General features: G+C 44.9%; 2 protein-coding genes across 4 annotated transcripts; both read left to right on the plus strand.

Moving 5' to 3' along the window:
• The first annotated feature begins 3,679 nt into the window (after positions 1 to 3,679).
• On the plus strand, positions 3,680 to 15,727 carry LOC109773649 (uncharacterized protein At5g08430). Of its 3 annotated transcripts, none has more exons than XM_045235086.2 (16): positions 3,680 to 4,427; positions 4,571 to 4,650; positions 5,158 to 5,351; positions 5,698 to 6,580; positions 6,686 to 6,807; positions 6,926 to 6,985; positions 7,866 to 7,916; positions 8,768 to 8,838; positions 9,010 to 9,167; positions 9,254 to 9,370; positions 12,800 to 12,856; positions 12,968 to 13,012; positions 13,594 to 13,659; positions 14,016 to 14,081; positions 14,426 to 14,491; positions 14,840 to 15,727. In XM_045235086.2, the coding sequence occupies exons 1-16, from the start codon at positions 4,336 to 4,338 to the stop codon at positions 15,349 to 15,351; spliced, it is 2,640 nt and encodes an 879-aa protein (XP_045091021.1). In that variant the 5' UTR covers positions 3,680 to 4,335; the 3' UTR covers positions 15,352 to 15,727. The 3 variants fall into 3 exon arrangements, with proteins under 3 accessions (XP_045091021.1, XP_073367072.1, XP_073367073.1); XM_073510971.1 differs by having other exon boundaries at positions 9,257 to 9,370; XM_073510972.1 differs by lacking the exon at positions 14,016 to 14,081.
• A 5,919-nt stretch (positions 15,728 to 21,646) lies between these two features.
• LOC109773651 (NAC domain-containing protein 48) lies at positions 21,647 to 23,832 on the plus strand. The gene is made up of 3 exons (XM_020332360.4): positions 21,647 to 21,984; positions 22,077 to 22,351; positions 22,885 to 23,832. The coding sequence occupies exons 1-3, from the start codon at positions 21,819 to 21,821 to the stop codon at positions 23,341 to 23,343; spliced, it is 900 nt and encodes a 299-aa protein (XP_020187949.1). The 5' UTR covers positions 21,647 to 21,818; the 3' UTR covers positions 23,344 to 23,832.
• Positions 23,833 to 25,372: the final 1,540 nt, after the last annotated feature.

A 25,372-nucleotide genomic window follows, 5' to 3' on the forward strand; every position in this document is an offset into this window, starting at 1 on the left:
ACCTAGTTGCATATCTAGACAACTTACTTTGATGCAAAGTTTAAATTGGTAAAGAATAGCTAAAAATTGTTAGTTGCCTATTCACCCCCCCCCCCTCTAGTCAACTATGTCGATCTTTTCAACGTGTTTTGACAAAAGTAAATTTGTTGGTGAGATATTGGGTAAAGGGCTTGATGATGTACAGTTTGGAACAAAATTTATGGGAATTCTCTTGAACTTTGGAATTGCATCGAAGAGGTGTGTGTTGTAGTGACTTTAACGGATCACAAAGATAGGATCCAATGGACCTTAACCAAAAATGGTATAAACACTATTGAATCAAATTACAAAAACTTGATTGAGAATGGAATAAGATATCCACATGATTTTTTTGTGGAAAATCAAAATACCCCCTAGAGTTAAAGTGTTTCTTTGGCTAGTTCTTAGAAATAGTATCCTTATAAAGGACAATCTACTTAGAAGAGGATGGTCTGGGGACAAGATATGTCCTTTCTGTGACAGAGATGAGAACACTACTCATCTGTTTTTGATTGCTCTGTAGCCAGACTGCTACGAAATATTATAAAATGTGCTTTTGATTTACTTGTTAGTATTCAAAACATGTTTGATGTGTGGCAGAAGAAATTCAGTAAAAATGATAGAAATTTTGTAGTTACTGGGATATCTTTGGTATTTTGGGCAATATAGAAATTAAGGAATTGGGTGACTTTTGAAAACAACAAGGTTGTTGACTCTTGTGTTCCTGTTAATCTGGTAGTTAAAATCCTCTATGATTGGTTTGTTTTGCAGACAAACCCAGAAAGATGAAATGTGTTGAAGTGGGGCGTAAGAAGGGTTGAAATGATCGCTGGGGAAAGTCTTCAAAGCTGCGCACGGATGGAGGACCTCACTTCGGCTCACGGCTGGCTGAAGGGGGGGGGGTCTCTTCTACCCCGATGAAGCTTTGGTTGATCTCTCCCAGTATTTTGCTTTGCATTTAGAACTATCTGTGTGAGAACTTTTGGTTGGTGTTAGTCGGTCTCTAAATAAAGTATAATCTCCTGGAGATTCCGGCATGTGGTTATCCTAGGATGGAATTTCTATGTTGGCACTAGAACCTTACTATTAGCTTGCTCTAGGCTTTGCGGTAGTTTGCAGTTTTAGCCTTTTTTATGGTTTGGATGGATAGTCAGGGATAGGTTGGCTGAAGTCATCTTCAAACCATGGGTCGTTTACCTTTTTTAGTTTTCTGTTGCTGGTAGTTTGTTCAGGGAAGTTATTGTGGTTTCTGATAAATGAAAATCAAAGAGGGAGCTCTCTTTTTCAAAACAAAAATAAAATATACATTGTGTTTTTTTGTTGCGATTACAAAAAACGACACATTATTTGAATGAACATAGCTCGCTCGAATCCTGCTCACCACGTTCTTTTTCAGGAGGGTAATTTTATAAGAGATAGATGTGCAAGCATTTTTTTCCCTTTACTTTCCCACAATGGAGGAATAAACACTATATATCGTGTTTCTTTGTTGCAATTACAAGAAACACAAACTCATGCAGCTCCGATACACAATCCTTTTAGTTGAATGACATAGCTCAAGGTAAATGTTTTTCCTCATTAAGAGCATCTACCGCCGAACTTGACTAATCCGCGGGCGTGTCCGTGTACAGCGTCCGCTGACCCCTCATATTTTGTGCCAGATATCCACATATCTGAAATCCACACTCTCAAATCCATGCAAACCCATGCACATTCATCATACACGTCAATATCGCACATAAATAACAAATGTTGGTAGCGAAAATACATAGGTCTTACATAATTTTTTTAAGTGCACGACTCAAACATTAGCTCATTGATTTCCATTGTGGGTCCACATATACTCCACAAGATCATAAAGTAGCTGCGTGTGCACCTGATGATCTCAAAGATTTTGATGCATCTGCAGAAAGTTTATAAGCTGAGCTACATCTTGATCTTCCGGGATTTGAACTTGTTCTCCAAGTGCTTCAAAATCATTGGTTTGGACTACACCATCACTTTCATCCTCAACAATCATACTGTGTAAAATAACACAACATGTCATGAGCTGCCACAAAGTTTCTAATTCCCACACCATTGCAGCTCTACGAACAATTCCCCAACGAGCTTGAAACACTCCAAATGCCCTCTCCACATTCTTCTAGTTGCTTCCTGCATTGTTGAAAAGTGGCTTTGTTTGTTACCATGTGGTTCGGATATGGTCTTCACAAACGCCGCTCATTGAGGATAGATGCCGTCGGCAAGATAGTATCCCATGTTGTACTCACGATCTTGACTGTGTAGTTGCACGGCGACGACTCCCCATTGCAAAGCCTCCAGAAGACCGGAGATCGTTGATGTCATTATAAGATCCCGACATTCCAAAGAAAGCATGTCAAATCCATAAGTCATTGATGTCACCCCGCTTTCAGTATGATGTTGGCCTCTTTGGTGTGAGCTTGATATATTCCCTACAAACTTTTTGGGGCAGTTCTTCCATTGGCAATGCATGCAATCAATTGATCCGAGCATTCATGAAAACCCTCTGGCCTCTCCAATAGCCAATAATCTTTTTGTGTCCTGCGCATTTGGTTCTCTCAGATATTCTGCTCCAAACACCTGCACACCACGACGCGGGCAAACTTGACAGTAGCCTTCAGGCATGTGCTCTCCCCCATCTTGACCATCTCACCAACGGCATCTGCGGCAGTACCAAGTCTCAGAGCAGCCGTGCACTTCTGCTTAGCAGAGAAAGAAAGTTGGCTGCAACAATCCCTTTTGAGTTTGAAGTAGTCATCGTGTGCCTCCACTTCCTCCATAATGCGCAAGAACAATGGTTTCCGCATGCGAAAACGGCGATGAAACCATGGATCATCCGGAAAGTTGGGTTCGGAACAAAGTAGTCCTTCTGCAATAGCCGTGCTCCAAATACTCTATCCCGATTGATCACGCTTCTTCCTTTGATTGAGCCCTTGAAGTTGAGAATATGCTCCGCCTGCCAGTCCATTTCCTCTTGCATGCTCATGAGCATGATCATGTCCACTTCTTCGTCCGAATCCGAGGAACCAAAAACCTCATCTTGAATCATTTGATCAAGCTCCGTCGATCCATACTCCTCGCCCGATGAAGCATCAGAATTCAAGGTTTTTCATAATAAAATCACAAAAAATCCGATCAGACAATGTGTCGAACACATAGAGCGCAAGGCGGAGTCAGAGAGTTGCCGGATGTACCGCGGTGACGTCCGGGCCGGCGACGACGGGAGAGAGGACAATCGTGCCGGTGCTGGCAGCACAGAGGCTAGAAACGGCTGCGGAGCGCGCACGGTGGCGGAGCGGTGAGACAGACGTTGATGAGGACGAAGAAGAGAGAAGAGAGCAAATGGACTGAGTAGGTCGAGGGGGTGGATTTGGTGTGTTTTCATGTGGGGTCGGACTGTAGGGTCCGACGTGACGAACGCGCCCGGGCGCTCTTATATCCACCCCATATTTGGGCTGAACATGAGAGGTGCTGGTCAACCAAACGTTTGAGACTCATTTAAAACACCCGTCTAGGTCGTATTTTCGTGACCAGTCAGTGACAAGATCGTTCGCGCGGCCGTTTGAGTCGGATTTGAGACGCCCGTAGATGCTCTAATTTCCTTCAACAAAGGAATGATCACCATGTAGCATGTTTCTTTGTTGCGAGAGGACAGGGAGCTCCAGAGTCCAGACGCATGGCGGCATGGGAACGGGGGCAGAGCATAGAAGCGTGCCCGGTTCCCCTGGACTGGGTTGCCCGATCAGCGCTAGGCAGTTCCTGGTCCCGGACCTCGCGAAGCTCCGTTTCCCCATCGGGGCAGGCAGGTGATACGCAGTAACGCAGATCGCGTGATCGCACTGCACGGAACGGGCTGGCGTCGGGACTGTACACCGCAGCGCCAGCGCGCACATGCGGCGCCGGAAGCCGTCAGACGTCACGCGATCGACCGCGACCGCGACGCGACCCGACCCGCCCGCCACGCGGCGACGGGCCAGGCGACACTTGGCTCTGCCGCCCCCCGCGGCCTCGACCGGAAACGGCCGCTCCCCACCTGAACCCCGACGCTCCTCCGCCTCCCCACCCCGCCCCACTCAACCCCGCGCCTCTCGCTCGCTCGACTCCTCCCCTTCACCTCCCGGGGCGCATTAACACCTTCCTAATCAGTTTCCCCTTCGCATCCCCGCACCAATCCGCGCCGCGTTCCAATCCATTTCCGGCCCCTCGAATCATCCCCAAACCCTACCCGCCGCCGCCGCCGCCGCCGCCGCGTCCCCGCCCGCCGCGCGGGCGCAGGGGGGCAGGGAGGAGGAGAAGATGGGCCGGTGGGGGATGAAGCTCGGCGACATGGCCGAGTTCCAGTGCTTCGTCTGCAAGGACGCCGGCGACGTCCGCGTGTGCGACGCCAGGTGAGCGCCGCCCCTCGCCGCGCCCCAGGGTTTTCTCCCTCCTCTGTTCCGCGGGAAACCCGCGCCGCGTCGGCGGCCGGCGAAGACAATCGCCGCTGTGAATTTCGCTGAATATTAATTGCCCTGCCGTGCCGTCCTTTCAGGAACTGCCTCAAGAGCTACCACCCGGGCTGCGTGGGGAAGGAGGACGACTTCATTGATTCCAGTGACCAATACGTTTGTGGTGAGCGCCTACGCATAGTCGCCCCTGCTTGTTTTACCACGCGCGACCTGCTACGGGAATCGGCGCTACGTTTGTGCGCCTGTTATGCTGCGTGTCCACATTGAGTCATTCATTATTCCTTGGTCACGGCCGAGGATCCTAGATCATGTCCTGCACCTGTGAGACGAAATACCTGCTCTTCATGTTCCCGTCTTTTTCTTTCATGTAAACAGAAAACTGCTGGATGCTTAACCTTTAGGACACATATGTTTTTATCATCGTCCCATCATCATGCAGCATGATAGTAAACTCTGTTCCAGCGCCGCAATATCTCCATCTAGGAACTTCGCAGACATAAGCACAACATGTTGCAATGGGAACACATATCCTTGGTGTTCACTTCACAGCCTTGATTATGCCAAACACTACATAACTCTCGCCCTGACTTCAATTTATCAAATGCTTCCTTTACTTCTGTCCTGTAAAATAATGGTACTGGTTCTTGCGCCTAATTTTAACTATTTTCAGATTGGCATAAATGTTCTAATTGTGGAAGTGATGCACTCTATTTATGCTTATGCTGTCCAAGTTCCTCTGCTTGTGGAGACTGCTTTGGAAAAGTTGATTTTGTCCCAGTGAAGCAGAGCAACGAATTCAACATGGGATTCTGCCGCAGCTGTTTTAATATGGCAATAGCGACTGAGAAAGATGATGCTGAAGAGGTAACGACATGCATAAGGAATATGGTCATATGCATACCCCCCCCCCCCCCCCCCCAAGCTCATTTTTTAATTACAATAACAAGCTTCCATTTTTCAAAGTGGCACTAAGTTCCAATTAGCATGCATGCTATTCCATTAGTTGTCACCCCCCCCCCCCCCCTTCCCCCCAAAAAATTAACAGCCTTGTTCCTTACCATAAAGCTATTCAGTGTATATTTACCTGCACTTGTGTTGGATTTCTTAGTAGATAGAAGTCAGGCTGGCTTAAATAAAAATGCCAGTTTACTCATCCAATATGTTTTTTCCCTTTTGTCTTTTTCTGACAAGAGTTCATGTGCATCTCCAGGCAAAGGTTGTTTTCGGAGGTACCCCGGAGCACTATCAAATATTGTTTAAAGATTACTGGACAATACTTAATGACAAGGAGTGTTTTACATTGCTCGACTTGCAACTAGCAAGTATTCGTCATAAAAGAAGCCTACAGTGTAAAGAAGGGAAGGATTCGGACGAGTATCACAAGACAGATGGAAAGCCATTGGGTGACAATGATGGTGCTGGTCCATCATCTCTTCTTGACACAATGGACAAACCAAATGAAGTGCAAGCAACTCTGAAGAGAAAGAAACTGGAGAAGAGAACATATGTTGGGTGGGGTTCAAAAGAGCTAACAGAATTCCTATCATGTATTGGTAAGGATGCAAGCACGCCTCTTGACCATTTCAAAGTTGCTGAAGTTGTCAGGGAGTATGTTCGACAGAACAATCTTCTAGATGGTAAGAAGAAGAAATCTGTCATGTGTGATGAGAACCTGCATTCTTTATTTAACAAAAGGAAATTTAAGTACAACATGATCCATAGCCTGGTGGAAACGCATCTTTCCGCAAATGCGATTTCAGAGGATGAAAGTGATGGATCTGTGGATGATAATGGTTACACGGTGAAAAAGAAGCCTCGGAATAGTTTGGAGCCAAAAATACCTAAGAGTGTTTCAGGAATAGACCCAATAATTCCTAAGAGTGTTTCAGGAATAAACAAGAAATGTCTTGCTGCTCTCAATCCGAATAACCTGAATCTGATTTATCTGAGAAGAACCTTAGTTGCAAAACTTCTGACTGAGCCAGACACATTTGAACAGAAGGTTATTGGCTGTTTGGTCAGAGTGAAGAATGATCTCAAGAGTTATACTTATATGATGACTAAGAAATATTACCAGATTGGACTAGTTACAGGTAATGTCCAGTTGAATCCACTTGTCTTCTGATGATCCTGCTATTTTTTTTTCCCATTTTTAGGAAGGCCTTAATTTTCTCACCCCGTGAAAACATCCATAACAGGCATTAAGAAATCTTCAGAAGAATACAAGATTAAGAATACATGTACAGATGTTCTTTTATGTGTTTCCGGTATGTGGGATGATGTCAAGATCTCAATGCTATCAGAAGAGGACTTTGAGGAGGTATGTTTTGTTCACTCCAGTAGGATTTATTTTAGCATTGGCCTGGTCACCTACTCCAAATACAGCCTTCTTTTTGAACTGGCCTGGTCAAATAATTCTCTTTTATTCTTGATAACAGGATGAGTGCAATGATCTTCTGAAGTCGGCCAAGAAAGAGCTCTTCAAAAGGCCTACTGTGGTAAGTTTTGTTTTTTAACTGCAATGTTTGGCCTCCTTGTGCTATGCGTCTGTAGTCAAATTGGTCTAGGCATTTATCTCTCTTTCTTCTCTGTTCCCATTTGATGCATCCATGACAAACAAATAATACTTGAGGAGGAAGATCAGGCCTGCATTATTTAGTCACAACTCGTAAGGAAGGGATTTGTTTTCAAGGAATTGACTGTCGGTAGTCCTTTTGGATACTGCTCCCTCCGTCTCAAAATGTAAGACATTTTCTGATACTCCCTTTGTATCAAAAAACGCCTAACATAGTTACATTTTGAGACAGAGGGAGTATTTCTTTCTCTGACATTATGTAGGATAGAAAATGTTGAGTGTCTCATCAGGAAACTCCTGTGTTTGTTAATACCTGATCATTGATGTATTTAGTCTACTCCTTTTGGTCATAAAATAAATGTCATTCTGGGCAGTAAGTTCTCCAAATGCAGTTTGGATTAGCAGCTTCTCCTGTAACAATTGTAGAACCAGATTAAAATACAAATTATGAGGTATTTTTGAGATAGATCTGCCCATACGATTTTCCTGAAACGAAATCAATCTAAGTATTTTAATATTCGCGACTACATTCTTGGCCAAAATTTAGACTCCACGTGTCCCAAGGTGTCACTCTTTGATTGGAGGGGGTAATGTAGAAAGTGCACATGAGATCAGACAGCAAATATTTTGGTACCGTACAAACCAGCTTGTTAATTTTGTGCTTTTTAGTTTCTAATATATTGAAAATGTTTGAAGGGCTTATTCTTTATCCCTTTTTAGTGTCATTCAGTCTCTTGTTTTACTTAAGCCTTTTAAAACATTCGTGTGCTTCTCTTAATGCTCAGGTTTGTGCTTTTTGACAGGCTGAGTTAGAGGAAAAAGAGGCAAGTGTACATGCAGACATAGTAAATCATGTAAGTGCACTCTGATCACTTCAATTTGGAACTTATTGTGGTAAATATTGAATGAAAATACATATAAATGGGAAAAATTTATAACTAATTGGTTATCTGAAGCAATATAGAAAGAGGCCAGCTGATTATAAATCTTTTTGAGTAAAATAGTGCATGACTCAGCAAAAGATTCTTATGTACTCTTTTAAGTCTTAACTCTAACTGCATAAAGGAGTATCACACTTTCAACCTTGGCCTGTGTTGAACTTGTATATATTTACCAGTAGTTGTTTTGTCTTTGTCTTTAGTTTGATATTTGAAATCTTCTAGTATTATAAGTTTAGGGTAGACTTGTTCATGCTCAGGTGAGTCAGTCTGGACTGTTTTTTTGACACCTGAACAGTTTCGGCCTTCTTCGAATCCTGATAAAAGGTAAAATGTAATAGACAGATATTGTATTAAGAAGATTATGAATGCAATATTCTTCCCTGAAAATCAACAATGTTTTTAGTGTGGACATGACCTTTTAAGATCAGGCTTTAGGTTCGGCGCTGGAATGACCTCTAGCTAGGTGGTTGGATATCATTTTTCCTAAGTTGGCTGGATTTAATGGCGTACTCATGGGGTTATTAGATTTTCCCAACCATTCTTCAAAAGGAAACTTTTTAGATGTTTTTAGTAGAATGCTACCTTCATTGCATGCTGAATTGCTTATGTTTGTTATATAGATACCATATGGAGCTTGAAAGAGAAAATCTGGGTTCTCATCAAACTGAATAGTAGTGCTCCCTACTAATATATATCGTTTCTTTCTCGATATCCATATGCTTCTACGCAATAATTGGCAAAGTTGCCTTTTTTTTTTCCTTTAGTGGTTTCATAAGGAGCTTCGAAAATTGGAAATGGAGTTGGAACGAGCGCGTGAGAAGGGGTGGCGCCAGGAATATCCTTTCCAGATTGACTGTAATGATCATGCAGCAGTAACTTGCCATGCTTGTGATTCGTAGTTTTGTATAATTTTTCATATTATTTTACTATCGTGTATTGCCAGCCTACGACTTAATGCACAGGAAAGAAACTTTGTGTGGTTCTTTTTTCCTTGACCAATTCTTACTATCCATGACATAAGTTGTCAAAAAATGCTTCTAAGCACACCAGAAGAAAGACAGCGCCGTCTTGAGGCGATCCCGGAAGTTATTCCAGATGCTGAAGAGGAGAGTAAAGAAACTGGGATTGAATCAGCAGCGAACATTCCTTTTCAAGGGAATCGAGGTACAAATTTAAATATATAATACTAGTTATTTTTCTCTTTCATTCTAAAAGCTTTATATTCATAATGCTGCCAAATATGTTCAAAGCAGAAGAAAGACAGCGACGTCTTGAGGTGATCCCCGAAGTTATTCCAGATGCAGAAGAAGGGAGTAAAGAAACTGAGATTGAATCAGCAGCAAGGAGCCCTTTTCAAGGGAATCGAGGTACAAACGCTTGAAACTTCTGTTCTTAATTATATAGATTTTTTTTATCTTTCATTCTATAAGCTGTATGTCCTTAATGCTGCCAAATATGTTCAAAACATTGCATCCTCCATCCAATATCTCCCCATTGGTTCCCATTATGGAAACCAACATTACAGAAGTTATTTCTTTGCTGATTCTTTGGAGAACTTTTAGTTGTTAATTATACTGTCACCAACTATTTGATTTTGTCACTGCACAATTCTTGTGTGAAGTTGCAGCATAAGTTTTCCATATCATTTTTTCTAAGTCCAGCATTTGATTGTATTTACCCTTGTAGAAGTCTATTATTTATTACATCATTACATGGGAATTGTTTGTCAGGGAAGATTGTGATTTAGTATTTACAAGCAGGCAAGTAAATGAAACATAGTGCGGAGGTGAATGAATTTTGAGTGAATATGACTAATACCTCCTAAGTATCAGAATTTATGCATGTGTCTGTGAATGCATATAGTATGTATGCTTAGGGGTTGGTACGATGTACTCCCTCCGTTCCTAAATATTTGTCTTTTTAGAGATTTCAAATGGACTACCACATACGGATGTATATAGACATATTTTAGAGTGTAGTAGATTCACTTATTTTGCTCCATATGTGGTTACTTGTTGAAATTTCTAGAAAGACAAATATTTAGGAACGGAGGGAGTATAAGAGTAGACATCAGACTATGAAAACCCGCTGTAAACATTCAGTTGACATAGCATAATATGATTACAAGGGAATGCCAAACATCAACTCCTCTAAAACATAGGCTGTTTACATCCACATTTCAACATCATCCAGAACTTAAAAGTAGTGTACTTTATCTTGGATGACTCATCCATTAGTTGATCTGAAGTTATTTACCATTGAATTTGGTCGTGTTTTAAACTATTCCTGAACTGTTTCCCCTTTCAATATATTTATAGTCCTGGTCCTTAAACTGCCATCTTATTTAGGTTCAACTGCCAAGTAACTTACCTCTGCAGAGGTGTTTCAGAGATCCCCATGAAGACGCCTTACATCAGTTCTTTTATGATCCTTTGAAATACTAATCCTTTATGTGAAAAAGGAGCCGTCACCTATTTTGTAACATGGTCGATGCAGAACATGTGCATGTGTGTTAGAAGTACGAGTCGACACAGGTCTTGTGTTTCAGAAGTTATGCTCATTTGAAAAAAGGAAACGTTTTGGATTTTTTTTTTTGCTTTTGTTGTATAAACTATAAATGTTGACTTTGTGACCTGTTTACCAAACATTGTGGAGTCAATTGATTGAACATTATGTTTACATTGGCCACTTCCTTTTTGCACCCAAGTTTTTTTTCTATTTCGAGAAAACATCAAAGATTGTTATCTCGATGCATTGATAAAAAATGCCAAAACAGCAAGGTTTATGTACATGTACATGCCTAGGGATAGGCCATCCCTCCATAAACACGGAAAACCATTTAACTGCCAATGTCTGGGAGAAGCCAAACTCCTGCGACGCCCACCAATTTTTGACATAGATAGTAATAGACTGGCCTTTTCAATTGCATGCCTAAATGTTATAACACTTATCTTATATATTTAAAACATGAATGTTACCTTCTGAAACAACTCCATTTAACACCAATTATCCATGCATCGTGAGTGCTATCAAGAGACATTTGTAGTCCTAGAAGAAAGCTGAGATAAGTTGTCGGCCACCTCCATTGTTCAGTAGCCCATTGAAACCAGTCGTTCGTTGCATCTGCACTAGGAGGCATCTGCATTAGGAGTGCTCCCTGTAAAACTTCTGCAACACCTGCACTTGAAACTAGCGCATGGAGGAGTGGCCAACACAAATTGGTAGTATGTACACGTGGTTACTGAATTCCTGACATTACAACTGTGGATAACTTGAGCAATACTGCACCAATGCGTGCAAGTGGCAATAAGGCCTAAACTGCTTGAGCACTTTAGCTGGTGAGGCCTATATGGTTAGGTCGAGCAATATTTAGCAACTATCCCGATGCAATCCCGGTTCATCTAAATTTAGCCGTTGAAGCCTAAATTATTTGCTCAATCAGTACCTTAGCTACATCCTGGCGATCAAACTAAAGCATCGTCCGATTTTCATAGATTCTCAAGCTTCGTTAAATAAGGAAACAACCTGTACTATAACCCCAGCTCGCAATTTCTGCTGCAATTTGACTGGAGCAACTAGTCAAACCTAGATGATATTCTAGCAAGTTTACCTTAAGCGATGGTATAACCTGCTATTAGATAGGTAGGTTCGGGTGGATTTGGCATAATACGCCTTCAATGTTTTGCAGCTTGTATTCTCACCATATTACCACCAATGACTCAGATTGCATGCTCGGTATTAAACACCGGGTTGTGCATATATAGGTATATTAAAATAAAGCAGTGGGCCCTAATTTTAAGCGAATAGGTATTGTGTTAATAAATTTGTCGCCAGATTGCGTTTAAATTGTGTTTGCTGATGCTTTTTTTAAAGACCGACCTGGCGCAGTGGTGAAGTACTCCCCACTTGTGCCAAGAGGTCCCGGGTTCGACGCAGCCCTTCTGCATTGCACTGTGCAGGGTGAAGGCATGCCTTTGCACCTTGTATTCTCAGCAATTACCACCAATGACTCAGATCACATGCTCCGTATTAAACACCGGGTTGTGCATATATAGGTATATTAAAATAAAGCAGTGGGTCCTAATTTTAAGCGAATAGGTATTGCATGAACAAATTTGTCGCCAGATTGCTTTAAAATTTTGTGTTTGTTGATTATTTTTTAAAGACCGACCTGGCGCAGCGGTGAAGTACTCCTTACTTGTGCCAAGAGCTCCCGGGTTCGACGCAGCCCTTCTGCATTGCACTTGTGAAGGCATGCCTCGTATAATCCTTCCCTGGATCCCACCTGGTGTGGGACCTTCTAGCACTGGGTCTTTCCTCTTTTTGTTTTGTTTAGATGCCTTATATATTTTCATAACAAATACTAGATTTTCTTACCGGAAAGTACTTGACTATTTCTGTAGTGTTGCAATATTACTTCAACGTATAATCTGGACCCAACATAAATTATGGTTCATATTTCTTCCCAGTTTCATATTTGCTTATGCTTTCCTTTTTTAGGTTAGATACCTAGTGTGCAAACTTTAAAGTGTTGAGTGTAAATTTGTTTGTATTCAGAATTGCACCTTTATAATCTGGAGTTTTATTTTTGAGGTGCATGTCATGAGTCGATTCATATTTTTGGAGTTGAGTTTATTTTCACCATGTTTTCTCCCTTAGGGTTCCATTCCATGTATATTTTCTATTCGTCACCTCTACTTTTCTACCTAACAATAAGTTTCATTGCTTAAGCCTTTACTTCTTACTATTAGATCAAACTTTTCAATATAAAGATCTACTCTCCTTTCTTTTCTTAGGTGTGATACAGACAGTAGCTGACCCTTCGGAAGTTGGCATAGATGAATCGCTAGAAGGTTTGTATTTGGTAACCAGATATGGGTTTTTCTGAAAGCTTATGTTTGAAGAGACTATTATACCCATCTTTTCTTTAATTAACGTACTGGCAATCTTCTCTCTGTCTCCAGGTGCATCTCTGCGACATGACGCTGCTTGTGAAGTTGCTTTTGAAGGTACTCTACAGCAATTCTTTCTTTCCTTATTTGCATCTTTTGCATTGTTAGTAGCCATTGCCAAGTATCTATTCTTATGTAGTAGACTGCAAATAAAATAAAATCTGCATGTCCTCTCTATACTGCTACCTGAAAATGGAATAGCAAATCAGTACTCGTTTGGCGCTTAGAGAAAAAACTACTTAAATATCAGACAAATTGCAAGGAACTAATGCTATACATTCCACTTTTGTAGCCACTATTAACATTTGACTTACAACGTACGCTACCCCCCCTCCTGCGGCTGTTGCCCAGTAAAGTTCAGTATGATCCTTGTGAGGAGTTAGCACTATGTCTGATCCCTATGAAGAGTTCTACTTTCTTGTGTCTAACATGCTGATATAATGTCTGTAAATAAGAATATTCACATATGAGCATAGTTTATCTGTTTCCGAGGATTAGTGATTGTGTCTGCTATGAGCTGTCCTCTTATTTTAGTATGTTACTCTTATCTATCTTCTTCCATGGCTCCTGATTTATTGATTGCATGCAATTGCTATTGTTAGAGTTGGATCTTTATGTATCCATGTTAATCCTTGCAGCTACCGGCAAAGCCCTCTGCAATGGTGGCACTCCTGGTCCTGGATTGCACACTCCATTGAACAAAGGTCAAATTTTGCTACTCGACCCATTCGATAGTTATGAACATATTAACTTGCCGGAGGCTTTTTATGCTGCATATTGAGTTACTGGTCTTGTGAGGAGTTAGCACTATGTCTGATCCCTACGAAGAGTTCTACTTTCTTGTCTCTAACATGCTGATATAATGTCTGTAAATAAGAATATTCACATATGAGCATAGTTTATCTGTTTCCGAGGATTGGTGATTGTGTCTGCTATGAGCTGTCCTCTTATTTTAGTATTTTACTCTTATCTATCTTCTTCCATGGCTCCTGATTTATTGATTGCATGCAATTGCTATTGTTAGAGTTGGATCTTTATGTATCCATGTTAATCCTTGCAGCTGCCGGCAAAGCCCTCTGTAGTGGTGGCACTCCTGGTCCTGGATTGCACACTCCATTGAACACAGGTCAATTTTTGCTACTCGACCCTTTCGATAGTTATGAACATGTTAACTTGCCGGAGGTTTTTTATGCTGCATATTGAGCTACTTGTCTTGTGAGGAGTTAGCACTATGTGTGATCCCTATGAAGAGTTCTACTTTGTGTCTAACATGCTGATACAATGTCTGTAAATAAGAATATTCACATATGAGCATAGTTTATCTGTTTCCGAGGATTGGTGATCGTTCTGCTATGAACTGTCCTCTTATTTTACTCTTATCTATCTACTTCCATGGATCCTGATTTATTGATTGCATGCAATTGCTATTGTTAGAGTTGGATCTTTATGTATCCATGTTAATCCTTGCAGCTGCCGGCAAAGCCCTCTGTAATGGTGGCAGTCCTGGTCCTGGATTGCACACTCCATTGAACACAGGTCAAATTTTGCTACTCGACCCTTTCGATAGTTATGAACATGTTAACTTGCCGGAGGTTTTTTATGCTGCATATTGAGCTCCATTTTCCATCAATTTATGAGTTCGGTCCTATTAATAACGCAAGTATAATTAGATCGCAGTGGACTGTGAAAAAGATGCTTAGCATTTAGCTTGCATTTTACCCGTTCGTACATACATGGTTTACTATTCTGGTTGTATGGTCGGAGGTTTGATCAATACCACCTTATTAAATGCATTGAAATACTATTCCTAAACCATGTGATAGTAACTGCTTTTCTGCCTGTTTCCCTTCCCTAATAAAAAATAATCTTGTGAAGTTATTGCAGTTACTGGAGTCATTGATATCGACAACGAGGAGGATGGAAATGGTCCTAGCCATCACAGTGGTTGTGACAAACAAGATATCATCGATCTGGTCAGTGATGACGACGAGGATGTTCAAATGGAGCAGCGTGAGCCAGAACAGGCAAAATGTGATGGACCAGAAGCCGTTAATGGGATCGCTGCGCATGCACATGACGGACCGGAAGCCGTCAATGGGGTCACCGTACCTACAGTCCGTGCTTCCAATGATCTGGATGGAAACACGGGGCCTGCATGCAGTACGTCACAGGCCATGGCGCGTGATCCCGTAACCGTGAATGGGACAGGCAAGTCAGATCAAGGGTGGCTGTACAAGGATCTTCAGGGGCGAGAGCATGGGCCATACCCAATGGCTCAAATGCGGGAGTGGCAGCAAAGTGGGTACTTCCCTGAGGGCTTCCGCGTGTGGAGAGCAGGGAAATCAAGGCGGGGGAGAGGCTACATGTTGCTGATAGATGCCATGCGGCTGCACTAGTGCAGTGGCCTCTTTGCGTTGCATTCTGCTTGGAAAGCCTTGGGGAGTACAATTTTGTTCGTTGCTTTGCTCAACTGTAACTGAGCCGGGCACCATTATAGTTGATATGTTATTGTGGATATTTGGTTTGGGTAGGAGATGGTCCAGAGTGGAAAACTCTCTTGCTGTACAGCCAACTCCTTGCTCCTCTCCATTCCAGCAACATAGTCATTTTTTAGCAGATTCTGATGCAGTTAATTCCCATAGCATTGAAATTCAGATTTGTTTTGTGTTGTCAGTGTAGATTGGATCCTGACAGCAATAGTTTGGGCCTATTTGATTCATGCCCGTACTTTGTTGAATAAAAGCTGGTACACTTTTGACTTTTCATGGCAAATGTTTTGTTTATCACTGTTCTTGTAAATCTGTGACCTGTTTTCTAGCCACATTCCCAACAAACTATTATAGCTTACATATCTTTTGTTGAAGTTAGTTATGACCAGGTCACCACACCGCAGCCTAATTTTCCTATGCCGTACCGCGGAGAATTCCTGGATTGCGCTTCGAAATGTGATCAGATAGTATATAGATAGATAACGAGCTGCTGGTTTTGCCCATGCTTGCGCTGACACCCTTTGATCTGCAGTCGTCAGAGCAGGAGGGCCATAAAGCGACGTAGCAGCTCTTTGCCATCCGATAAGCACCCGACGAGCTAAGATGCATCTTTAGCTGTTAGCGCCCATTCCGGCCCGCCCAAAGGGAAGGGCTGCGACTTTTAGGAGATAAAGCACTTTCTAAATATAAGCACTTTTAGATATTTCAATACGAGCTACATACGGATCTATAACATAATTCTTCACTTATTTTGCTTCATATATAGTTCATATTGAAATCTCTAAAAAGACTTATATTTAGGAACAAAGGAGTACCAGTCTAGCAAGCTTATATCATGCATAAAGCAGGAAACATCTCAAATCACGCACCTTGTGCAGAGTCTAAATTTTCCACCGATACGGATAACCACTGCACTGGGGCGATATGAATATGTACATACATCCTTTTTAAAGCGTCAATATGGGGATACGTTCGACTGTTTTATAATAATAACAATGGAACCTGGCTCCCATCTGGGAGGCGTATGAAAAATAATAATAATGAACATGTTATCATTTAAGCATCGAGCTATTTAGCGTGTATTTAGTCCATTCTCCTCTATCTTCTTATCCATAATTCCAACAAAAGCCGATAACCAACGGCCAAACAAACATAAAAGTTCAATTACAGTTCTGGCAAAAAAAAGTTCAATTAGAGAGAAAAAGGGAGGAGGAGGAAATCATCAGCCTGCCATTAGATAGAAATCTATAGGAGAGTGGTGGGAAGAGAAAGCGGGGGCACCGAAGAAAGAAGCCCACCACCGGCTTACCGATGGCACTGCTGGAGCCTGAGAGGGGGAGGCGAGTATCCCACCGCTGCCAATAGTGAGTACAAAAGAGAGAAAGAGGATAGGGAGTTGGAGTTTAGACACCGGGATCGGGACAATCCGTGGTTAACATATGCCCCTTAGGGCATCTTCAACGCAAGCTGCTTATACAGGCGCTTAGGTGAATAAAAATAAATATTATAATTTAGAAAGCAACCAAGCGTCGGTCTGTTTCAACGCTAGGCGCTAATTAATAGACGCTAATAAAATCAGCCGGTGCAGCAGCGTGTTATCCCGTACGGCAAAAAAGGTCTAAGCGCCCGCTTCTATTTCTTGCGTCGACGCATCATGTGACGCCAGGAATTGAAGGCCTAACCGTCAATCCAGCAGGATATATATCCTAGCGTCCCTGTGCTAGCGCCTGCATTGTACATGCTCTTAGGGCTTTGAGTGCGCTAGCCGTATCAAGGAAGTATATAAAACATATCTACATTAAATTTATTGTCTATATTTATCGATACTCCGTTGATACGTATGGGACGTATCATCAACGAATTAGTATCGGATATGGTATCTAATACATATGTGATGGTTGGTGGTAGTATCCGTGTTTTCGAGTAGTCAAGCGAAATTTCTAATGGAGATCAAGCTCCATGGAGCCTGGAATTTGACAAATTCAAAAATTGAAATTTAGAGTTCCAAAAAATCTTTCCTACTCATAAAGATTGAAGTTGGTGGTGAGTTCACATATAGGTCGAACATCCTTTCCAAATAAACACACACATCGTATTTTACTCACATGTGAGATCTACATAAATAACAAAATACACTATTTTCATGCGAGACCAACTTCTTTGTAGAAGGAACACATAAAAAAAGAGCTAAAAATGTGACTTCGAAAAGAAAACTTAAAATCGATCTTGGTTGTAGTTCTCTTCCCAACCTACTATGGTCATTTAAATTTCTCTGACGCTGCATGTCTCTCACTGTATTTTTGCTATCTTTTCTAGTCGTAAATCAAGCAAAGGTAGGACAGTGGCATTATTTCGCCACCTCTAAGCCAATGCTTTCGTGGTAACGCACGGGCATCATGCTAGTTATAATTTTTTTACACTTGTACCTAGGCATGTTTCCACGGTGTGCAAAGTTTCATGATGAAATACATTATGATATGAGCTACACAAAAAATGTTTCTTTAGATTAAAAAATCATTTATTAATAGTACATGTACTATTCACCATAAAAAGTTCATGATTTTGTTACTTTTGTGCATATCACATAGCAATGCATTTCATAGAATGAAAGTGTACACACTTGTAGCCACCTATCCTATGTACACACGCATTTCTTTCCAGATTGTTTCGAAACTTTGAAATGTGGTTTTTGAATTGCTCAAAATTTGGAGATCCATGGAGCCCGAGAGGATAAAGTCCACTCTCGGAGTCAAGCACGGCATATATGTTAAGTTTTTAACAATAAAATGCAGTTTTCTGGACTTAAATCAAGCACACCTTTTTTTGTTTGAAAATTAAATCAAGCACACCTTTTCCAACTAATTTTGTCCACCGAACGCGTTGCATGCCAGAGGATTCATTCTAATCTCGTGCGGATACGAATACTGTCCACTTGTGTCACTGTTATCTGAATACTGTGAGGATACTGTGATCACAGTGATGCTCATCTTTCTGAATAAATGGCTGGACAACTCTCCAGAGGCATAAGCTAAGATTATTACCATCTCAAATTGCAGAAACAGTGGGCAAGGTCAAGCGCAGCTAGCAACCAGTGTCGATCACCCTCCAGATAAAAAAAAACCAAGAAAAAACACACCCCCAATCAAAAGGCGCGCACGGATCATGCCGGATCCTGTCTGCGTGCCAGGAATCAGGAGACACGATTATATATATGCCCTCCAGCTCTGTCAGACTGTCACATACCATGTACGCACGCGCATTGTTTATCAGCCACTAATCGATCCCGATTATACTAATCCGACGTGCTCATCCAGCCAAGCAAGCAGGCGCAGATAAACAGACTAAATAAGCCATGGATGGAGGCTTCGGGAGCTCCACATCGCCATTGGAGTAGTACAATAATGGAGGGCTGAGGTCACGGAGTTAGGTCAGCGACCGCTTTCGCCCCTGAATTATATATAAACGGAATCAGGCGGGCGCCATTAGTTTGGTTCGATCAGTGGTGCCGACTGATCAAGAGACAGCCTGGGCGATTTGAATAAACTAGTCGGGGAAATAATGCTTGCATCGGCAGCATTGCTATCGTCTTTGGAAGCATCCAGCGATCGGCTGAGGATCAGGATTTTTAAAAGAGTGCAGCGTAAGCAGATTGGAGGTTATATTAGTTTATCCGGAGTAGTGAGGATCACACCCAGGATCCATGAAGTTACGTCAATCAGAGAAGCAGCATGTAAAGAATGGGTTCGTTCTCTGCCATGCGGACGTGAACATGCCGTCTGTCAGTGTGGAGGAAAGGGTGCAATCATGAATCATGGCTGCGTATATGGGTCATCACGCCAATCGGCTAATGTTTGTCTACTCACTATTTTCCGGGTGCAGCGATTCGGTGCCCAGACTCATCTCCATCTGGCCATAAAAAATTTCACAAAAAATACTGTAAAAATTCAAAAAATTCCGAATTTTTTCCCATGATAGACAATTTATGGCGCGAGGTTCGCTTCAAATTTTAGCTCACTTGAACATCTGAGTAGCTCTCAGCAAAAAAGACAAATCGGGTCAAAACAGTACATGAACAGTAAACTGTTTTACAGACCCCGAATTTATCTTTTTTGCCGAGGGTTGCTTAGTTGTCCAATTGATTTGAAATTTGGGTCGAACCTCACGTATCCCTAAAATTTTGGATTTTTTTGAAATTTTCTAATATTTGTTTAAATTTTTTATTCAACACGGGTGCAGATGAGCCCGGGCTCAAAAAAGAATTTCCCCTATTTTCCCTGCATTTTTAGGGATACGTACTACTCCCTCCGTAAACTAATATAAAATGTTTTAGATCACTACTACAGAGGAGTTATAATTAAGTGAAAACAAGCAATATAGTTTTTTTTTGTGAGGAACAAGCAATATACTCTCTTCATAAACAATTACTCCTTCCGTCCCACAATATAAGAGCATTCTTGACACTACAACTAGTGTCAAAAATACTCTTATATTGTGGGACGGAGGGAGTATAAGCTAGTGATCTAAACAATGCTCTTATATTTTTTTTCGGAGGGAGTAGTTTAGAGAAGAAACTTATTTCTGCCGAACAAGAGTGTTGCTAACGAGACTGTGGACTTGTCCTGGAATCAACTTGGTCCTGATGCTTCGGCAAATCAGCATCAATCAAGTAAAAAGCATTCACTAGTCGGCAGTACGTGGCAGCACCTTCTCACAGTAGGCAAGATCCTTTCTGTAGTTCTGACAGTCAGCAGGCTCGATCTTTATCTGCACGCGCGTCCAGCTCCAGCTTTCCGCCTACACGGGAGGGAAGGAAGGAAAGATCGCAAGAGGGGATAGAAAAGCGCCTCGCGTGCTCCATGTCTACGTTGCCGACGCTGAGGATTATCGTATCGCTAAACACCCTCTGTAGTTCTGGCCGATCCACGCCACAGGTGTCAGCCAACGGATCATGGGTTGTACTAATATATTTTTCCTCAGGCACCTTGAGCAGGCAGACGCGTCCCGTTCAAGCACGAAACAACCCTGCACGGCTACGGCTAGGTGCGCGCGTGCATGATTGGACGTCACCGATCCACCTGCACGTCGACCGAAGCCCCGACGATCAAATCGAATCGCAGTCGCACCAAGAAAATCGGAGACGAAAAGGAAACGAACGCGCGGTCGACGGGTCAGCACGCCATCTCCTCTGCTTCCGGGGACCTCGCGCACGCTCGTGCTGCCGGCGGGAACAGGAGCCGGATCACGCTGGCGGCGCTGCCACTGACTGCAGCGCAGCGCGGCTCACGGGACGGCGAGATCCGGAACAGTTGTATCCGGGGCATATTCCTTCCCCCCGCGCGTGGACAGTGGGCGCACTTTCTTTTTCTCAGCCCATGGGCCATGGCCGGATCTGGATAGGCCTGGATGGTCTTTTCGTGTCGGTTTTCTGCACCGGGCTGCGCGTCCAACACCGGCCGGGGACGAACCAAGAGAGGCGGTTGATTGATGGATTGATCGATCGACCGAGCGGAAAGCAACAAACCGCCCGCGAGCTGGGCGTCCAACACCGATCGAGCTCGCTGGAATCTACCAGTCCTATCCATCCGTCCATCGATCTGCGCGCATTTCTACATCACCCGTGCCATGCCATGGATCCAAAGCTACAGGCAGCTCCTCAACAGAAAACCCTAGCACTGTACCTTTGTTCGATAAACCTAGCACTGTACTCCCTGCCTATTGCTTAGTCTTCTCCACCCAAGACCTACCAACCCCCAACAACACGTACGTACGCCCAACACACACGCACACAACGCATCGTCGTCGTCTCATCATCGTCCTCATCGTCGACCCGTCGTCGATCGGCACGACACGACTCATCCTTATCCACCACGTCCCCGACGCCCGGCCCGCGCACACGAGCACCGCACCCGTACGTACCACCACGCCGCCGGTCCCGACCCAGGACGGACGTGTCGCGACGGCACGGGCCGCGCGCGCGGTCCCCTTCCCGAAACGGAACGCCCGTCCGTCCGCGTCAGCCGCCCCCGTCCAAGCGCGCTGACGTAAGCCATGACAGAAGCGGCGCCGCCGATAGGGGCTCCACGTGTCCCGGTCAGCCGGTCAGCGCCCCCGCCCCTCCCCGCACCACGTGTGCCCTGCCCCGCCCGGACCACACGTGTCGCGCCCCTCGCCCCCTATAAATCCCCCCCGCCTCGCCCGGAACAAGTTTCAGGCCTCCTCTCCTCCCTCCCACCTAGAGCAGCACAAGAGAAGAAAGAATTAGCAGTAGAATTCAGAGCAGCAGTAGCAGCGAGTGAGCGATAGAATCACAGTGAGGCTCGTTGGATCGAGGAGATTCGCGTGAGGAGGCCGATTAGCCGACCGATCGACCGGAGATGAGCGGCGGGCAGGAGCTGAATCTGCCGCCGGGCTTCCGGTTCCACCCGACGGACGAGGAGCTGGTGACACACTACCTCTGCCGCCGCTGCGCCGGCGCGCCCATCGCCGTCCCCATCATCACCGAGATCGACCTCTACAAGTTCGACCCCTGGCAGCTCCCGAGTACGTCCTCCATCAATCCTCCACGCGCTTCATCCGTCCAGTTATATGTTTTAATCTTTGGAATTAAGCATGTCCTCGTGATCTGCTTGCAGAGATGGCGCTGTACGGCGAGAAGGAGTGGTACTTCTTCTCCCCGCGGGACCGCAAGTACCCCAACGGGTCCAGGCCCAACCGGGCCGCCGGGTCCGGCTACTGGAAGGCCACCGGGGCCGACAAGCCCGTGGGCACCCCCAAGCCGCTGGCCATCAAGAAGGCGCTCGTCTTCTACGCTGGCAAGGCCCCCAAGGGCGAGAAGACCAACTGGATCATGCACGAGTACCGCCTCGCCGACGTCGACCGCTCCGCCCGCAAGAAGAACAGCCTCAGGGTAAACAAACCATCCCCATGCATGCCAGCCTCGCAGCAGTAATTCCAGTATCTTCTACTAATAAATCACCTTATTGATTAAAATGAAATCGCCGTAGATAGATTAGATCGACCGAAGATATTTTAGTGCGATATTTCCACGATATGCCAATTACGACGGCACAGTGGATTGTTGCTTTCGAGATAAATGGGCGGATAGGCGGCGCCCGTGGATTTGGGCCGCGGGATTTCGCGGCGGATGGGCCAGGGGGGCCGCACCCCGGTGCCACTTGCTCAATGATTCGCGCTGTGTGAATGCGTTCGATGCCATCGTCCCTTTCAGTTTATGGACCCATGACTCGTGCAGCCATGGGAGCCCATGCGACGGCGACGGCGCCGACGGGAACGGCGCTGTACCGGTAGATAGCATCGCAGCAACTGGCCGACTCGATAATGCTAAAATAATGAAGCTTTCTAAATGATTCGACTGGTGTACTTCGTCATGTGTGATCTGCGATCGTTTGTCTGACATGTTTGTGATTTTGTTCGGTGCAGTTGGATGATTGGGTGCTGTGCCGCATCTACAACAAGAAGGGCGGCATGGAGAAGCCGGCGTCCGTGGACCGGAAGCCGGCGGCCATGGGCGGCTACGGGGGTGGCCCTGGGGCCATGGTGAGCTCCCCGCAGGAGCAGAAGCCCGTCATGGGGATGAACGCCAACGGCGGCGGCGGCGGCGTGCAGCCGTTCCCGGACTTCGCGGCGTACTACGACCGGCCGTCCGACTCGATGCCGCGGCTGCACGCCGACTCGAGCTGCTCGGAGCAGGTGCTGTCGCCGGAGTTCCCGGCCGGGGAGGTGCAGAGCCAGCCCAAGATCAGCGAGTGGGAGCGCTCGTTCGCCTCCGGCGGCGACCCCGTGAACCCGGCGGCCGGCTCCATGCTCGAGCCCAACGGCGGCTTCGGCGGCGACCCGCTCCTCCAGGACATCCTCATGTACTGGGGCAAGCCGTTCTAGGCAGCAAAGAAACCGATCGGTCGATTGAAGCGAGTACCTCCTATCCTTGGCGTTTGGGCGATGAAACGGGCGAGCCGCCATTGTTGACCTGATGAAGGGGAGATAATTTAAGAAGATATTAGACGGGAGATAAGACAAAATCAGGTGCTTGATGACGACGAAGATTGGAAGGTGGCGGCGATGACACCGTGGGTCCCCGGGCTCTCACCAGCATGACATGACGTGCGCCAAAGATGCTTCAAAGCGTTCGCCGCATTGCATCATATCGGGCGGGCGGTCGTGCGCTAGCAAGCATGCATGCATGCATGTGTGTGTGTATATGGATGGGTGTACATACATGGAGAACATGATTGGTTCGGTGCAGGGGTTGCTGTCTCTTGATTGGTTAGTTGCAAGGGTTTATTGATAAGTTGATACCTATAGTCCGATGGTAGTGTAAGCCATTCATCAAATGAAACTGAATAATATTTTATTGTTCTTGCCCCTCCACTTGCTGAGATCTGTCAAGAAAAATTCTCCGTGGCTGAATTAGGCGATCGAGCTGCGGTTGGTGATCTCCGGAGAAAAAATGGTGTGTAAACAGTGATATTCTTGGCGTATTTACCCGCTCCCGAAGAGCACTCTTCACCGACGCTAGCTAGCTGCACGCGGTCCAGCTGTGGGGGAGATTAGCTTTCGTACGGAGGAAACGTGTTTGTGGCCGCGCCTTCCAGGAAGGAGGAGGGGAAAACGTGACGGAAATCAGCGGTGCAGGCGTTGAGCGGACTTTTAACCTTGGACGCACGTACGGCTGATGCTTATCGAGGAAGACCGTGTGCACGTGTGTGCGGGCGGGTGGACCCCGAGAATTCACGGCGCCGGCCGTGCGCCTGGACCGGCTGATTTCCACGTTCACACGTGGATGGATCACGTTGGACAACCTCGTGCTTATCGCCTCCGGTCCGGCGGGCGGCGCGGCGAGACATCGTCAAGGCTCACCCGTCCGCCAGACTATTCCCGATCCATTTTTTTTCTTAGAAGACTATTCCCGATCAGATCACCGAATACGAGTGCGTTTTCGTTGAAGCACGCCACAGAACTCCCGCGAAAAACAATTCGGTGGTGCATGCAGGGATTCCGTGGCCAGCATTTTAGAGCAAGCCAACGCGCCGATCCATTTCGTTTGCGCGTGCCCGTTCGGATTGAAATGAACACAAAAGTCGGTCTAACACTCCGTTTCAAACGGACGCGCGTCCGCTTTTTATCCACCGCGTGATCCATTTCAGGCTCAAATTTGGCCCTCGTTTTCCGGTGCGGACAAGAGAAGGACGTGCGCGACGCCCTCCTACTTCTCCCTCCAGCCGGCCAGTAGGCGGCACAGCCACCACTAGTAGAAAAAGGGCCTATTGTCCCGGTTGGTAAGGGCCTTTTGTTCCGGTTTTTGAACCGGGACTAAAGGGTCGTCGTTACTAATGCCCTAACTCTTTAGTCCCGGTTCTTACACGAACCGGGACAGATGGGCCTCCACGTGGCCGGTGCGGCGAGACCAGGCAGGAGGGCCTTTGGTCCCGGTTGGTGGCACTAACCGGGACCAATAGGCATCCACGCGTCAGCATTTCAGGGGCTGGGGTTTTTGTTTTTTTTGAAAGGGGTTTTGGGGGGTTAATTTAGGTGTTTCATATATTGTGTTAGCTAGCTAATTAATAGAGAGAAGTGTCCTCTCTTATCTCCGTGTTTGGTCGACGCTACGTACTATATACGTATGAAGAGGACTAGACACGCTAGCTAGTAATCAAATGAAGGAAACAGAAGATCGTCATGAACATATGCATACAGAGTGAAGTGATATCGACCACCTCTCCTTCTCCGAGAGATTGGTCGAACAACAAGTTCTCGTATATCTATACGACACTACTGGCTACATATATACAATAATTATCTCTTACAATATAATCTCCTAACTAAATTGTAAGAACACAGGGTCCACATAGTATTCTCCGTTTTCAGCGATCACGTGGTCAAGGAAGAATGCCGCCAATTCCTCTTGAAT

The sequence above is a fragment of the Aegilops tauschii genome, chromosome 3, assembly GCF_002575655.3.
Source record: "Aegilops tauschii subsp. strangulata cultivar AL8/78 chromosome 3, Aet v6.0, whole genome shotgun sequence".
NCBI lineage: Eukaryota > Viridiplantae > Streptophyta > Magnoliopsida > Poales > Poaceae > Aegilops > Aegilops tauschii.